The following is a 17,429-nucleotide window of genomic DNA, read 5'->3' on the forward strand; positions in this document are numbered from 1 at the left end:
GTGCATGTGGGGTGAGAGGGAGTGTGGGATGCACAGTTCTCAAGTACAGTGCAACTCTGCTGTATTCTTGGAATGGGTGGGTTGTAGAGAGCATGAATTCCATTCCAAGGAAGCCTTTAAAATGTGTAAGATTATTTTAATAATAGTTTATTATCTGTCGTTAGTACAGCATAATTTTATTTACATTGTTATATTTAAACTATTTGACATTCTAATGGTACATAAAAGATTGCATTTCTTTTATTATCTTTTTCTCTTACTTTCAAAACTTTATTTTGACTAAATTTCTAATTTATGGAAAGAGTTTAAGACTTGTCCATCAAATTCATCTTCATAACCCTCCCCTTTGCCGAGAGTGTCCCTGCTTCCCCTGTGCAGAAATGGCGACTTGCTTCATTGTTTTGTCGTTCTGTTTTGTCTATTTCTCTCTATATTTTAAACGCCCCTGTGTTTTTTCTTCCTGAAGCTTTTTCCTTTCCCATCATATACTAAAACCATACTTAATTTCTTGATAGATTCACTTTTTCATATTCTGTGGTTTGGAAGCTTTTTTGTTCATTTGTTTGTTTTTCTGGGACAGAAATGAATGTTCTACCGTCTTGTTTTTTTCTTCTTTTCTGTCCTGTTTTCTCTCTCTCTCTCTTTAAAATCTGGCTTGGAATATTTTACCTTTTTTTAGCTTAGAAACCTTACCCTTAAACAAACTCTCTCTCTTTTTTTTTTTTCTCTCTCTCATGGTTTTTAATATCCAAGAGTTCTTTCTAATCTTTGATAAATATTTTAAAATAGAAATAGCTTTTTCATGGGTGAAAACTCTTCTCTCCCTGGGGATATCATTTGTAGTTTTGTTTCTGTGTGTCCATTGTCTGAGCTTAGTCTATTCCTTTAGTCTGTTGAAGATGCTCTTGAACTGTCTGTGATTCTAGAATCTGTTTATAATTAGGAGGGAGCCACTAAGAGCTGATCAGAAGGTCTTTGTGAACCCAAGTACTGCCTGAGGGCTTCCCTGAGATCTGGAGGTGCCAAGACAGCCACATGGCTGGGAACAGAGTAGGGAAGGCAGGATAGGGCTCCTCACTCAACACTGGAGTTTTTACCCTGAGTTTTCCTCCCATGCCTGTGTCCCTGTCTGGAGATCCCATCCATTTCTACGGAGAGTCAACCTGGCTGAGCTGGAGGAAGGGAGGGCTTGTGACCTGGAGTCCCACTTCCTGACACAGCCTTTTAACCAGCCCTGCTTTCAGCACCACAGCTCCCTCCTCTACACAGAGTGAGTCCTGAGCTCTGAGCTTCCGCTCCCAGGCTCCCCACCCAGTTGTTACAGGTGGGCACCCCCACTCTGCCCTGTGGCCCTCTCCAGTCCTCTAGCCTTTCTGCTCTTCTTCCATCTCCCTGCCATTATAGTCATATTCTTTTGTAGTCATGAATTGCCACCTCAGAGGTTGGCAGGGGAGGTAGATGTGTGCTTTAACTCTGCTATGTGGAAATGGCGTCTCAGCTCAGGTGTTCCGTGCCCATTTCATTGCTGTCAGATGGTGTGGAGGGGACCCTTGTAACAGTGTTTAGCTCTTGCTGGTATTACTACAGCTTCTTCTGACCCACACCGTCCTGTCCTCTTGCAGAAGTGGACTAGTGTGAGCAACCCTCTCTTCCTCCCGCTGATCCCACCACAGTCGCAAGGCTTCACCGCCATCGTCCTCACCTACGACCGTGTGGAGAGCCTCTTCCGGGTCATCACTGAGGTGTCCAAGGTGCCCAGTCTCTCCAAGCTGCTGGTGGTCTGGAACAATCAGAATAAAAATCCCCCAGAAGGTAAGAAGAATAAAGAGGTACAGTGCTTGGTGGCGCCCATTTAGGACTTTCCTGCACCCCTTAGTTGCTCTGACTAAGGGTGGACACACACTCCCATCCCCTGCTGTTCTCAGTCATTTCACCCATAGGATTCTAGGGTGGCCCAGTGAACTCTGTGCCCTGGCACGCTCTGAGCCACAAGTGTGAGAGAGCTGAGGAGTCAAGAGGATCAAAGGCTATCCGCCTCGGGAAAACAGGCCTCAGCTTCCCTCTGCCATCCCAGCTGATTTGTTTACATGAAAACTTAGTTTAAAGGACATTAGTTTTCTGCTTCTTATCTCTGTTCTGATATGGAGCCCTCCTTCAGGAAACCAAGACAAAACAAAAACTAGCCCTGGTTCTGGTTGGGAGGTCAGCTGCCCAGTCCCTGTAGCCTTGCAGTCTAAAGGAGAGTCTCACAGGAACTAGCCAGTTGCTCCATCACTTTGTCCCCTGCATTGGCCACCCCTGTCATCTGCTATGGCAGCTAGGGTTGAGGCCTATTTGATTAATTGGATTTGTTTTTAATTCGTGATGCACAAGAGTTCATCCCACCTGCATTTAGCTTCTCATTCAGCCTGTGCATTACTGACCCTAATCCCAGGACTTCAAAGCTCCTGCCGTTTAGAGCCTATTAAAGCCAGGAAGTTTCTGATGGATTAGAGCAAGGAATGAGTTTGAAGTTTGTAATGTGCACCACTGTCACTGATAAGGTCTAGTTTATTGCCTGACAGTAGTATCTGTGCTTTTTATGACCAGTCCCTTTAATTGGTTACACTGAAGTCACCATGGCCAGCCCTGGAAACCACCAGCAGTAGATCTAAAGCCAGGCTGGGACACAGCCTTATTTCTCTCTCCGAGGCAACTCAGAATTTGCTGGTGAAAATTCTTTAGTGTCTCCCAACACGTGTTTTTTTAAACTGTACTTTGTGGCATGTTTAGTCTCTTGAAGAGTCATATGCTCTTTTTTTAGGTTTGAGGAGCCACAGTTAGAGTAAAATAGCTTTTTATTTTTTTTTTTTGTGAACTTTATTTATTGTGTCTGTTATGATGATGTATGTGTATGTAGGTACTCATGTAGAGGTCTGAGGACAACTTGTGTGTTTGTGTGTCTGTGTCTGCCTGTCTGTCTGTTTGTCTATCGATATGTCATTGCATGTGTGTGGAGGTCAGAACACAACTGGCAAGACTGTGTCTTTCTACCATGTGGGTCTGGAAGATTGAGCTCAAATGGTTAGGCTAGGTGGTAAGCACCTTACGGACTGACTGTCTTACCAGCTCACATACCATTTTCATGTGAGTTCCTGGGATCAAACTTGGATTATCTTGTTGTCTAAAAAGAGCCTTTACTTGATGAGTCATTTCTCTGGCCCAGTAAATAGCTCTTCTGAATAAAAACCCTAGGTGATGTCCCAGAACATAGCTGCTTTTTATTATGCCACTCTTTTTTCCTTCTTACTATAGCATGACCGGTTTTCAGAATGTCTGTTTTATTTGGCTGATTCTTAATAAGAAAAGAATGCTGTATGTGGTCTAAAATCCATCCACGGTGATGATGGTGACGATGATGGTAGTGGTGATGGAGGTGATGGTGATGATGATGATGATAGTGGTGGTGATGATGGTGGTGGTGGTAATGATGGTGGTGATGGTGGTGGTGGTGGTGGTGGTGATGGTGGTGGTGGTGATGATGGTGGTGGTGGTGATGGTGATGATGATGGTGGTGGTGATGGTGGTGGTGATGGTGGTGAAGAAAGGTATAGGATAAGAAGGTGTTGACATAATCTAAGATGGAAAGACAAGGATGACAAGGGAAGAAAACCACAAAAGAATTTTATTATTATTATTATTATTATTATTATTATTATTATTATTATTATTATTATTATTATTTCGAGACAGGGTTTCTCTGTATATCCTGGCTGTCCTGCAACTCAATCTGTAGACTAGGCTGATCTTGAACTCACAGAGATCCGCCTGCCTCTGCCTCCCAAGTGCTGGGATTAAAGATGTGAGCCACCACTGCCTTGGCCACAAAAGAAATTTTAAACTATGAGGGCAGGGATTAGGAGAGCATCTCTGGGACTCCTGGCTTCCCAGTGTAGCTGCCTTTTCCCAATGAAGTGAACTGGAGGTCCAGGTCCTGTACTGTTGACTGGCCCCTTCACTTACAGAGGATGCTCCTGCTTTAAGAAGTGAGACACCCCTTCCACTCTGCAGCCGTGTGCCTGTATTTGCTCCTGTCTCTAAGGCCATCTTAGCCAATGGCCACCGAGCCCCAACCTTCAGCCCTACCCTCAAGTCCAACTGTCGGCTCTGCCGGCTGGTGATAAAGATGCTGGTGACTGATTGGCTCTTTCCACTGGCCAAATATGTACTGAAATATCCCTCTGTGCCCCATAAGCACACACAGTTGTCATCTGCCAGTCAAAAATAAAGTAGTGCATCAAGCCTGCCACAGAGGCTTCTCCTTGAAGCCTCTTTCCCAGCTGCGGTCTCAGTCACTTCTGGGGGCAGGTGTGAGGAGGAAGAGCTTGTTTGCTTCCAGCACTGCGAGATGAAAAACAGGGTGAAGCCCTGTATTTGGAGCAGGGTAGCCCTGTTAATTTTTGGTAGACCTTACTAAAATATAGTGGCTAATATTATGACCATGAGTTTAGTTTAGTTTTTGAATACTTGAGTCTAAGGAGAAAAGAGCCTGACGAGTCTTAGGTTGTGGCATGTGTCGGCTGGGCTGGCTGTGTCTGCAGTTGTTCACATGTGGTCTCTGCGGGCTGTTTGTTCAGTTGGTAGGCGGTGTCAGCTGTTGTCCTTGTGTCAGTCAGTGCGGGCATCAGACTTCTCATCGACATAGCAGAGAAAGAAGGAGAAACAGGCAAGGATAGAGCTTTGAATACTAGAGGTGAATGTGATTTGCTAAGATAAATGTTGTGGTTAGCATGGCTGCTGCTGCGTTAATTAGCAAAGGCAGCAGTCTATTCTCTCCCAATTTTCTTTTTTTTTTTTTTCCGTTTTCCAACCCAATCAAATACTTTTAACTTTGGGTTATAGTTAAGTCTCAATTGCCAGGTTTAAAGTTTAAATAAATATGTAGGCTAGGCAATAGAATCTCCAGTGAGTTTTCAGCACATCGTCTTTGAGGTGTATCAAAAGAAAAAGGCCACTACCCCCTTTTCCTACCTCCCAGATCTTCAGCTCTAAGCTTGATGGATATAGAGAATATTTGCCTAGCCATGTACATTTTTTCCAGGTGTAATTCAATATTTAAAGTTTTTGTGTGTTTGATAACTTTTTTGGGGGGGCGGGGGAGAAAATTAGTTTTCTTTTTTCTCTCTTTTTTTTTCCTGAGGGATTTTTTTTTTTTCTGAGACAGGGTTTCTCTGTATAGCCCTAGCTATCCTGGAACTCACTCTGAGCAAGGTCTGAGCAAGGCACTGATCCATCAGTACAGCAGAGTGTCATTTGGAGTCATTTTTTTGCTGTGTTCCTTTGGCAGGACAATAGTATGTGGTTTTCCTCTAGACCCATGGCTTAGCTGGTCAGCGGTGTCAGATACAGATTCATCTCATCGAGTGGGCCTTAGAGCCCATCAGAAAGTAGTTGATTACTCCCATAATATTTGTGCCAGTGTTGGGCCACTGTATCTGGCAGGCAGATCACTGCTGTAGGTTGTAGAGTCTGTGACCGGGTGATACCGATGACCATCCTTCTCCTCTAGCAGTGTGCAGAGTGCCTTCCGTACCACGAATGCTAACTAGTAGGGGTGAAGCTTCTAAATAGACGTCATCTAAAAACTATCTGGGATAACTTTAACCAAGCAAGTGGGAAACATGTAAATAAAACTTTAAGACACCAAAGAAAGAATTGAAGAAGATACCAGAAGATGGAAAGAGCTCCATGCTCAATATTAATAGCATTCATAATGTGAAAATGGCCATCCTATGTCTTAGTTGCTTTTTTATTGCTGTGAATAGACACTATGGCCAAAGCAACTTATAAAAGGAAGCATTTAATTTGGGACTCGTGGTTTCAGGGGGTGGTAGAATCCATGACCATCGTGGCAGGAAGCATGGCAGCAGGCAAGCAGGCGCTGCACTAGAGCAGTAGCTAAGAGCTTACACATTGAGACAGCTATATGGCGGAAAGGGAGACAACTGGAATGGTGTGGGCTTTTGAAACCTCACAGCCCACCCCCAGTGACACAGCTCCTTCAACAAGGCCAATTTCTAATCCTTCCCAAACAGCTCTAACCAACTGGGGACCAAGAATTCAAACACAGGAGCATATGGGGGCTACCACACTACCAATTCAATGTAATTCCCATCAAAATTCTAACATAATTCTCAGAAATTCAACCATTAGGCTTAGTCAGTTCCAGGTTTGAATTAACATCAAGAGCTGCCCTCTATCCCCAGTCCTTAGTAGACAGGATGGAGCTGGGCATGTCAGCATAGCTCACTCAGAAGGAGCAGCAGGGAAGAGGGACAATGCTCCCTTAACTGAACTCAACTCTGGGTTGGGGATGTCGGGTCCTAGGGAACCACTATGCAAATGAGCCCTTCTACAGTGGCCAGTTCAGGGTTCGCTTCAGTCAAACCTAACACCACACACCTTTGCATTGTAGAGACATTCCCTTTGCTTACACACACCTCTTTGGATGCTTAGTGTGGACAAAAACCAGTCAGTATACTTACAGAACCCATGATACCAGGGATTTCTGTCTCTTTGGACTGGAGTGGATCTCATTTAGTGGACTTACCAAGGCACCTCGTGTCACTTTTTTTCCTCATAAATTCAGGGGGTTTCCCCATAAGTCATGTTCTTCTGCTTACATTGAATGAATAGGTGACATTTCTGATCTACCTGCTATAGACATGAGATTAGCCACTGCCTCTAAGTGTGTGCTGTTCCATTTAGAATGTAAAGGAAAAGGAAAGAAGACCCCGTGCATGCTGAACCGTGGACAAGGCCTGGAGATTTATTGCTCTGACCTTGGTTCCTCCTGCTTCAGCAGGGTCATCCCCTTATCCATCTGTGTGACCTTCCAGTTAGTAGAGAATCAGAGCTGGCAGAACTTCGTAAGAATTCTTCTGTGAAGATTACGGTGCCGCGGTACCCTTAAGTCCGCTATCCAGTGCTACTCAGGTCCTAGGACTGTGCTAAGTGTGTCACACACGCGTCCTCTCCAGTTTCTCACGTCCTAGGACTGTGCTAAGTGTGTCACACACATGTGTCCTCTCCAGTTTCTCACGTCCTAGGACTGTGCTAAGTGTGTCACACACGCGTCCTCTCCAGTTTCTCACGTATTGTGCTAAGTGTCTCATACTTGGGTCCTCTCCAGTTTCTCATCGCAGCCTGTGAGGAAGCTGCTGTCATCCTCACCTTCCACAATTAAGAAAAACGAATCCCAGGTTGATAATTTGCCTAAATCACAAAGCTGCACACGGCAGAGACGGTGGTGAGCTTGTCCCTTTGCACTGAGCTTGCCAGTCTGGTCCATCTTTTTCAGTTCTCCGTATGGAATTATGTAGACGAGCTAGATCCATGTCAGAGACTCAGAAAGTGAGCTGTTTTGGAAGCACTATCCTCCTGTGTGTCCTAAGGTGTCATTTTGCCTCTTCTACCTGTCCTAATGTTTTTAAACACAGCCTTTCCAGGGTTAAAGTCACACTTGTGTGTGTGTGTGTGTGTGTGTGTGTGTGTGTGTGTGTGTGTGTCCTGTGTTCATGCTCTGCTTCTGCACTCCAGAGTCTGCCCAGCAGGAGTACCAAAGCCTGAGGCTAAGACTGCCCTTCTCCAGAACAGGTGAAAAGAGGCCAGAATTCTCTCACGCCCTGCCTTCGGCTGCCAATGGCCCTGCACCATTTTCATAGATGCTCCTTTGGTCAGAGCTAAATTGGTACCCAGATTTCACCTAGTCCAGGGAAAGTGATTGTGTGTGTTGAGGAGCCGTGACTCACTCTGGGCCTCCATCTGTAGCCCATATCATCCTCCTTGGCTTTCATCACTCTCTAAAACTTCCCCATCAAAGACTTTACAGGGGCAAGTTAGCTCTTTATGGACATCGTCTCGAGTGATTCTTTGGATATATATAGGTAAAGAATGTGGAAATGCCTGTGGGGTGAACAAGCTGTACACACTCCCTAAGTGAAAGTCCAGATTCCATCCAGCACACAGGCATGTTTCCACTTAGCTCTAGCAGCTAGCCGCCTTCCTGCACAGGGGGCAATGGAGCTGTTTTGTTGCCTTGTGGAATTAACAGGGCCAGAGTTCCACGCCTTCAAGTTCATTGGTCTGTGAGGCAGGAGTTCTCCCTACCTAGAAGTAGGCACAGTGAGCCAGGAGCATAATCTTAGCACTCAAGTGACTGAGGCAGGAGCATCACAGTTTGAGGCCAGCTTTGGCTCCATAGTAACTGTGTCTCAAAGAACAAACAGAAAAGGAGGCATAAGAAGACTGAGCTGCAACTGTGCCACCGGATGCTCAGGGTGGTGCGTTAAATCTAAAGTGAGCCACCTTGCTGCCACTAACTAGAACTCAGAAAAATGCATTGTCTTGTAACAAACGGAGATTTCCAAGGGAAAGCACAGCTAATATTGGTGAGTGCCTGCCATCTGCCAGGCACGTCGAAGAGGGGAGAGGAAAAGAAGGAAAGCCTTCATGTGTGCTAAAGCAGACTTTACAGTAGTGAACCATCAGTTGAGTTGCTCCAGTCACTTCCCGGTAAGATGGGGTCCAGACAGGGAGAGTCTCTGGTTGTTTTCTGTATACTAGGAGATCCCACATAGTCAGACTCTGAAATCTGATACTGGCTCTGTAAATTGTCATGCCTAGGAACCAAACCTGTAAGTCAAGGAGGGATGGTGAGGTGTTGAGTTAGGGAAGCAGCACCCAGCCAGGGGCATGTGCACCCACCAAGGCTGGCATGGTTGCACAGCAGATGGCAGGCACCATCAGGCAGGAGCTGAGTTTCCTTGCAGACCTGCAGGACAGTTTTGAGCTGAGCGCACTGGGGCAGAAGCGCTTTGCAGAGTGTCTGCCAGGAGAGGAAGAGTTCAGGGAGGAGAGGTCCTGAGGCTGGTGATTTTTGTGACCCCAGGTGGGAGTTGGAGCAATTGCTAGTGCCATAAAGACCTGAGGAGGATGGTGCATGGGGGGGAGACTCCCCTCACAACTGGGACTGCTGTACTTAAGAGTCCCTCGTGGAAGCCAGCCCTGCTTCTCACAGAGCTAGGGGAATAATAAAGACCTCCTTTTATTCTTCTTCCAGAATCTCTCTGGCCTAAAATCCGTGTTCCCTTGAAAGTTGTGAGGACTGCAGAAAACAAGCTGAGTAATCGTTTTTTCCCTTATGATGAAATTGAGACAGAGGCTGTCCTGGCCATCGATGATGACATCATCATGCTGACTTCTGACGAGCTGCAGTTTGGTTATGAGGTAAGGCTCTTTTCGGCCCTTCACCAGAAGGCTAGGCGTTTCATTCGCTAGAGCTGTGATTACTCACCTGTCTGTCAAATGCCTGAGAGTGGGCTAGAAAGCTATCTTTGAAGTCCTCGGGAAGCCCAGTTCCCCAGTGACAACTGTACCTAGAGAGAGTCCCAGGGGCCCTTTTCTAAAACCTGTCTTAGCATTAAACAGTCTAATCACTGTTTCCAAGCAGAGTATTCCTGTGCCCCTAGCCCCTGGCTCCACAGCAGTGAAAACGTGAGTGAGTCCAGAAGTGGCGGCATTGGCACACGTTTGGAAAGCAGCTGCGGATGGCTTGCTCTCTGAGCTCTGCATGGACAGACTGGCTGCTTGTCTCTGTCACTGCTCCTTTGGGGCAGCTGATGGATTAGGCTGAGTTCAGGGGTTAAGCATGGAGACCAGGAAAGGTCTCCCCGGGGAAAGTGCCAGAGTTGAAGCCTGGCACGCAGCAGAGGAGCTGACAAGCAGTGGGAGGATGTGGTGAGATGCACGCTGACACAGCAGAGGCTCACACTGCAGGGTTACCGAACTATCCCACAAGCCCAGGAGAGAATGCACGTCTCTTAGCTCCTACTGGACAGGGACAGTGCTGAGATTTGTCCCATGGTCACACCTGCCTGTGGGAGAAAGGAACATTTCCTTTGGTTTCTCAGGATCTGTTGAATTTTGGGTTTTTAAGAAATGAAAATTAAGACAGTATGATAACGCACATCTTTAATTCTGGTGGAGGAGAGGTAGGAGAACCTCTGAATTTGAGACCAGTTTGATCTACATAGCAAGTTAGGAGCATCCGGAGCCACACACTGAGAGCCTGTTTTTTTTTTTAAAAAAATGAAAATTTATTCAATATAGCCATATTTTTGCATATATATTTATCACATAAATTTCTTTTGGAGTCCTTAAAGATTGATTTAAGAGGGAAGAAAGAGGAGCCCACACACATGTACTACCAAAAATTAAAAGCTAAGTTTTCCCTATTTTGTGCTGCTTTTAAACATAGTCCCATCTGAGTGTGAGAGAAAGCCATTCTGGCACAGATGAACTTGGAACCCTCTGGTCAGATGTTGGGCAGTGAGAAATGGGGGAGCACCTTCAGAGCCTGCTTTCTCTCATCTTTCAGATTTACTCTCATTCATAGGAAGTGGCTTAGGTCATCATACCTAGGACATGAGTGACATTTGCTGTACCACATTGGCTGGCCAGCTTAGAGTCATTTTGTGAGAGAAAACCTCAGTTAAGGAAATGTTCTAGCAGATTAGTCTGTGACCAGTGTTAGGTGCGTTTTCTTGATTAATGATCAAGATTATTGAGGGATAATGGGGGAGGGCCCAGGTTATTGAGAGATGTGCCATCCCTGGTCTTGGTTCTGCATGCTCTAATAAAGCAGGCTTAGCAAATCACGAGGAACAAGCCAGTAAGTAGCACTCCTCCATGGCCTCTGTATCAACTCCTGCCTCCAGGTTCCTGCCTTGACTTCCCTGGATGATGGACTAAAAGGTGTAAAATGAAATAAACCCTCTCCTTCCCAAGCTGCCTTTGATCATGGTGTCTCATCACAGCAGTAGAGATCCTAAGACACCATTTTCCCCACGTATGTAGAAAGAAAATTGTAAAGTATTCTCTGGGCAAACCAGAGGAGAGGACCTCTTTATCAGTGCAGTAGTTCCAAAACGTACCTGTTTGCTCAGTTTCTGGGCAGAAGTGAAGTGGGAGCAAGGATATTCAAAGATAGTGCCCAGATAGGCAGACTCTGACAGGTCGCTGTCTCTGGTTACAGTGAAGGAGGTCTAATCAAGAAAGCCAAGGCATCTCCAAGATCTCTTTCACCGTTGAGATGAAACCTCCTTCTTAGTTTGTTCTTTCCTACCCCCCCCCCAAGGGTAAATTTCATAGTTCCCACCACACAGGCAGCTCAGGAAGCACTTGGCAGAAGCCACGGTAGTGCCACCACCCTTACTGTGACCGCAGTCCTCACCATGACCATGCCGTGGTTCTCCTGGGGTTTCTGAGACTTGTTCCTGTTGACTTCTCTGCTCAAAGTATTTTCTGACGGTGTTCAGTTGAGAGTGGATTCAGAAGATGGAGGACACTGTGCTTTTAAGTCCAGCTTCCACTCCAAAGCCTAGAGTTAATTTTCATGCAGCAATTAGCAACCTCAATTAAGTAAATAAATAAGTTAATACTGTTGGGAATTTTTCCTGACGCGAGCTCTCTGCCGATGCAAAAATCCCAATCAAGCCAAATCACAACAAGCCAAATGAAGAAATATCCAGGTTTAATGGGATTCCTGCGCTCTTGGGTGTCCCCAACCGTGACCACTAGGAGGAAGGAAAAGAGACCATGTGTTTCTCCTCTGGGAGCTCTCTTAAATTGGAAGTCCAGACCAACACAACTCCCAGGCCTGAGGCTATGCTCCCAACTTAACATTTCCTAGGGAATTGTATCTGAGCCCAGACCATTTCTTGGCACTCCGCAGAGTCTGTGGGGATTATGGCTTTGTTAGTTCCCACTCTTCCTCTCACCTGACAGCTCAGAGAAGCTTCCAGTCTCAGCCTAGGTGAGCTGAAGACGACTTGGTACCTCTTTAAAAAACAAGGGAGTCATTACCTCAGAGATTTGCTGTTTAGTTTCCATTTTTTCTTCTAGAATATGAGTACCAGGGTAGGAACTATGGAGAGAGCAGCACTCTCCAGCCTAATCCAGTTTATTGAACACAGCAGTTACTCAGTGACTTTTTGATGAATTACTGATCCCCATTGCCAAAGTGCATGCACACAAGGCTATATATATATATATCTGAGGCAGACTAGCTTTGGGGGGGGTTGTTTTGTTTTCTTTTGTTTGATATGTAATCTTATTAGCCCAGGCTAGCCTCAAACTCAGTACGTGGTTAGAGGATGACTGTAACTTCTGGTCCTCTGGCTACACCTCCGGAGTTCTGAGACTATAGGTGTGTACCACCACACCTAGTTGAATGCCTTTATAAAACATAAATTCAGATTCCAGTTCTAGAGTCTCAAAGGCAGGTGCCAGCATCAGCTTGCCTTTAGCAAGGGACAAGAAGGAGGAGCATGTATGGAAGAAGCCATCACATGTCAAAACAGGAAGTCAAAGAGTAGTTCAGGTGTCAGGTCTTCTAACAGCTCATCTCTACAGAGCTTTGGGACCTACCAGAGTTCCTTTAATTCCTTCTGATGACTGTGCCCCTGTTAACCCCAGAACTTCCCGCCAAGTCCTGTCTCTTAAAGTTCCCATATCTCCTCTGCACTGTTAAACTGAAGGCCAGGACTCACCATGTGAACATGAGAGGACATACCGCATCCAAGCCATAGCAGCACCTGCCATGTCATTCCATCATTCTTCCCACAGCATCGAAGGTTTAGAGTAATAAGAACCCGTGTTTATGCAAATGCCTGTACACTGATATTCATAGAAGCTTTATTCAGTATAGCCAGAACCTGAAGGAAAACAAAACCAGTGTCTGTCTGTCAGTCCAGTGGGTAAGTGAACAACAATATAACCTGCAATAGGAGTTGATTAATAGGATTTGTTGTGGGAGAGGCTGGAGGCATTGCAATGCTGAAGATCATACTCAGAGCCAGGCCAGCACTCTACCTGATCTATATCCCTAGCCCTCAGTAATAAATAAGAATAATGCAACAGTGTATGTACTTTTCAGAATGATTATGCTCAGTTAATGAAGTAAGATGAAGATGAGAATAGAGTTTATTTATGTATGAAATTCTAGAAAATGCAGTGTTGGGGTAGCAGATCAGTAGTTGCCTGTCTCTCATCCCCAGTGCTAAGGTTGCAGGCGTGTGCAGCCAGGGCTGGTTTTTGTTCGTCTGTTCTGTGTAAGCATTTGGGATCCAAACTCAGGTCCTCATGCTTGCAGAAGAAGCCCTCCTACCTGCTGGGCCACAGCCCCAGATTTCTAAACTTTTCATGGGAATACAATAGACTTGCAAAAACCAAACCCTTTCTGGAAAATAATTTGCAGTATTTAAGACTCACCATAAAGTTGCATCAATCAAGACACTGGTATTGTTTAAAATTTAGACATATAAATCAGAGAAACAGAATTTAGAGTTGACCACTGTTATATAGACAATCCTGGGGGAGACAAGAAACATCTATTCTCCATAAATGGGACTCCAGCAGACCAAAGTAAGCATTCCATTCAAGTCTTATCTTGGGGATCCAATTAATTTATTTATGATTACTTATAGTAGTATGGGCAACTTATGAGTACTACACTAATGAAGAAAATGTCAGTCACTGTCCTGGCGACCATTAACTGCCTATCTATGTTGTGGGAGAGGGCAGGCCTCATGAATCTCTCTCTTTCTCCATGATGTAATGTTAGCCAGTTCTGTCTGTGCAGGTCTTGTGTAGGGTCATCACAGCTGTGAGCCCCAGAGGATACAGCCAGATGCTAGCGTTCCACAGTACTTAACGCATGGTAGGTAATTGTCAATCACTACAGATAATAAGGTCTTTTTACTCAGTGGTTTGCAACATTTTCTTATCTTTTTAAAATTACCATACATCTACTATAAATAAACATCTAACACAAAGCAAGGTGTAGCAGCTCACACCTGTAATCACAGCCCTTGACTGAGACAGGATGATTACAAGCTGGAAGCCAGCATGTACTCCATAGTAAGTTCCGGGCCAATCTGGGAAATATAGCAAGACTCTGGCTCAAAATTAATTGATTATATTTGTAAGTTCCAAGCTTGGAAAATCAAATTACAGAATACAACTAAAACAGTACTTAGGAAAAAAAATCATAAATTACCAGATTAGAAAATAAAAACCTAAAACTAGTGACCAAAAAGAAACTGAGGAGAAAAGTAAAACTTGAGGCAAGTGAGAAAAAGGAGAGAATAAAGGTAAGCAAGTGTTAAAACAGTCAAGTAGAAAGCTAACCAACAGAAGAAATTAACATGTCCAAAATTGGCTCTTTGAAAAGGTTAACAAAACAAATTAACTCCCAAGTTTGGCAACTCAAAAAGAAAAAACACAAATCATCATTATCAGGAATTGTAATAATTTCCATAGTAAATGTCCCCTTTCTTCTCAATCCTCATTCTCTTCCCTCTCTCCTCCCCTTCCCTTCTCCCTTCTTCGCCTCCCTTCTCCCTCCCCCTTCCCTCTACTCATACTCTTCCTTTAATGATGTCGTGTCCAAGTTCCTGGAGCCAAGCCACTGTGGGCTGAAATCTGGGAAGCCAACGAACCAAAGTAAACCCTTCTGCCCAGAAATCATTTCTGTCAGGTATTTTGTCTCCTTGTTGAGAAAAATAACTAATACAGAAAATGGATACCAGGAGTAGGGTCCTGACTGTGACTGATCCTGGCCATTTGACTCATGAGCCCTGGAGCAGGTTTACATGAGGAATTGCAAGAATTTGGAGAACTACAGAAGCTCTAGAATGGTGTATTTGGAGCTTTACAGGCCATACTAATGGACCCCCAGAAGAGATGAACACTGATGGAAAGGTAGGCAGTAAATGCTGAGTTCATGAAGTTCCAGAGGAACAAAGTCTCTGTTCAGAATTAGACCAAAAGCCATTTGTGTTACATTTTGGCAAAAAAAAAATTTGGTCATAGTTCTACAAAAACTTGTTAAAGGGTTATTTTTTATTAAAATACTCTTTGAGAAGTGATACACAGCAAGAACAGAAAAGTAAACATTCACACCTAACATGAGAGCATCTTAAATACAGCAGGAGTCAGTAGTGCTTACAGAAAGGAGGATCCTTTTAAGGAAAAGGAGCCAGTATCAAAATAAGGCATGCCCTATTATTGTCACCAATTTGTACTAGGCAGTAGTGTTCTTCTTGGAAGGCNGGGAGGGAGGGAGGGAGGGAGGGAAGGAGGGAGAGACAGAGACAGAGACAGAGAAGGGAGACCATGTGAAACCCAGAGACCACGTGTTCATTCTCTAGGGGGCAGTTTAAATAGCCTGTGGGAGTGGTCCCAACCTTCCCTGGGGAGGGATTACCATTTGGTGGACTTTCTCAGAGGTAGAGTTTGGACTGAGGCAACTCCCACAGAAAGGGGCTCATGCCAGGAGCTGGGGTGAAGCCCCCAGCCAAACATGTAGCATTTAGACTGTGAAATGACTATTGGTAGCTGCTTTCAGCTAGATTTACAGCAAGAAATAGACATAAAAAGTAAAGCAGATTGATCCAAAAACATTGTGCAGTCTGAACAGAAAAGGAGCTCTTTGAAAGTTGCAGACAAGGAGGGTGTGGTTGTTAATGGAACTGGTATCATTAGAAAGAAGCCAAACTCTTTGTGGGTAGACAATAGAAAGATACTCTGAGGGAATATCGGCAATTGGCCAGATCCCCCTAGGTTCCAAGGTACAGAATTATAAACTTATTTAAAATACTTTCCCTTGATAAGGTCATGCCTACAGAGCATCCTGCATAGGGCTGCCTAGAGAAGTGTGGAAGGCCTTGGTATTGTCCACCTGATGCTGGTTTTGAAGGGATGCAGAATGCAAGAGTAGGGAGGCTTCCACCAACATTTCAAAGAAATGGGGCGCGGGGGGGGGGCGCAACGTGTGGCAGGCTTGGGATTCTAGCAGGCAGCTGCTAGAAGGGCAGAGCAGGTAATTGTGGGGTGATACTAAAATGTAGTCGCTCCTCATGGGGGTTAAAGTTAGCAGGGACCCAGGACATCTGCTAGGAAAGCCGTAGTGGAACTTGTACTCAGGAGAGAGGCCATGACAGATGCTAACTCAAGGTGGTAGAGCCAAGAATTCTGTTGGAGTACACATCCTGCTGCCACATATCCAGGGCAGCAGACGAGGAACTGCAGAAGGTGGTGTTTGCCCTTGCGCATCTCGCTTTGATCCTCCCACACTGCTGTCCTGTCTACTGTGATGGGAATGTTTATTCCTTGTCATTGTAACTTGCTGTTTGCTTACAGCAAGAAGCTCACAGCTAAGGGTTTGCTTGAGACGCAGAAAAGACTTTGAACTTTTAAACAACGTTGGAACTGTTTAGATTTTTGGGGACTCCTAGAGGTGAACTAAATACATTTTGTACTATGAGATGTCCATGAGCATTTGAGGCCCTGAGGCAGAGTGTTATTATGGCTTGATTATGAAATGGACCCCCATGCTCTAGTGTAGACATTGGATTCCTAACTGGGGGTGTGGTATGGGAGGCTTTTCGGGGAGGTAGAACCTAGGTGGAAGAAGCAGGTCACTTGGCATGCTCCCAAGGAGCTCCTTTCCGGCTGCTCTCTCCCCTGCTTTTCTGAGGCTGTGATAGTTTACCTAAGCTCATGGGATCACAAAGCTATAGCTTGAAATCCCAGAACCCATGAACCAAAAATAAATCCTTCACATTGTTGTTATGGAAAAAATAAAAATGCTGCAGGATCCCCAGTGGCAGTAGGCAGCAGAAATGCTGTAGGTCCCCATGTGGCAGCAGGCAGCGGGCCCTGAGAGCAGCCAGTCCCAGGCAGAGACGGTGGCTGGTCCCTGGTAGGGAGACATGCGGCTGGTAGGCAAGAGACAGAGACATGGATAGGCATGCCATGCAGAGTGAGGTTGGATATTTATTAAGGGGATTCTGGAGGGGGAAGGGAGAAGGGGAGAAAAGCAGAGAGAGAGAAGCCGGGGAGGGGGAAAAGAGGGGGTAGAGGCAGAAGCAAAGCTCAGGCCAGAAGCTGAAGACCAGCCTGCCTCAGTGGATGGGGAGGGAGTGGGCGTGGCTTGTCTCTTAAAGAGACACAACAATCATTACATTCCCATCTCTTATTTATTTATTTATTAAAGATTTCTGTCTCTTCCCCACCGCCGCCTCCCCTTTCCCTCTCCCTCCCCCAACCAAGTCCCCCTCCCTCGTCAGCCCAAAGAGCAATCAGGATTCTCTGCCCTGTGGGAAGTCCAAGGACCACCCACCTCCATCCAGGTCTGTTGAAATAGGAGTGGCAGGGCTGCGTCCCCAGCACCCCGGCCGCCTGCTAGCTCATGCCCGAAATAACAACACACAAACTGTATTCATTTAAACACCACTTGGCCCATTTCTATCTAGCCTCTTCTCGGCTAACTCTTGCACCTGGACTAGCCCATTTCTAGTAATGTGTGTAAGCACCCCAAGGTGCGC

The 17,429-nt window shown here is 45.4% G+C and overlaps 1 protein-coding gene across 1 annotated transcript in view; it reads left to right on the forward strand.

The window, feature by feature from the left end:
* The window catches only part of Ext2 (exostosin glycosyltransferase 2), a 148,758-nt gene that overhangs the window by 87,071 nt on the left and 44,258 nt on the right, over positions 1-17,429 (forward strand). Inside the window, exons 9-10 of the mRNA XM_050146887.1 lie at positions 1,623-1,812; positions 9,101-9,267. Of these exons, the coding sequence (XP_050002844.1) occupies positions 1,623-1,812; positions 9,101-9,267 (357 nt within the window). The remainder of the gene's footprint in view (positions 1-1,622; positions 1,813-9,100; positions 9,268-17,429) is intronic.

Source organism: Alexandromys fortis, unplaced genomic scaffold, assembly GCF_014885135.2.
Source record: "Alexandromys fortis isolate MF-2015 unplaced genomic scaffold, M_Fortis_MF-2015_v1.1 scaffold_12, whole genome shotgun sequence".
Classification (NCBI taxonomy): domain Eukaryota; kingdom Metazoa; phylum Chordata; class Mammalia; order Rodentia; family Cricetidae; genus Alexandromys; species Alexandromys fortis.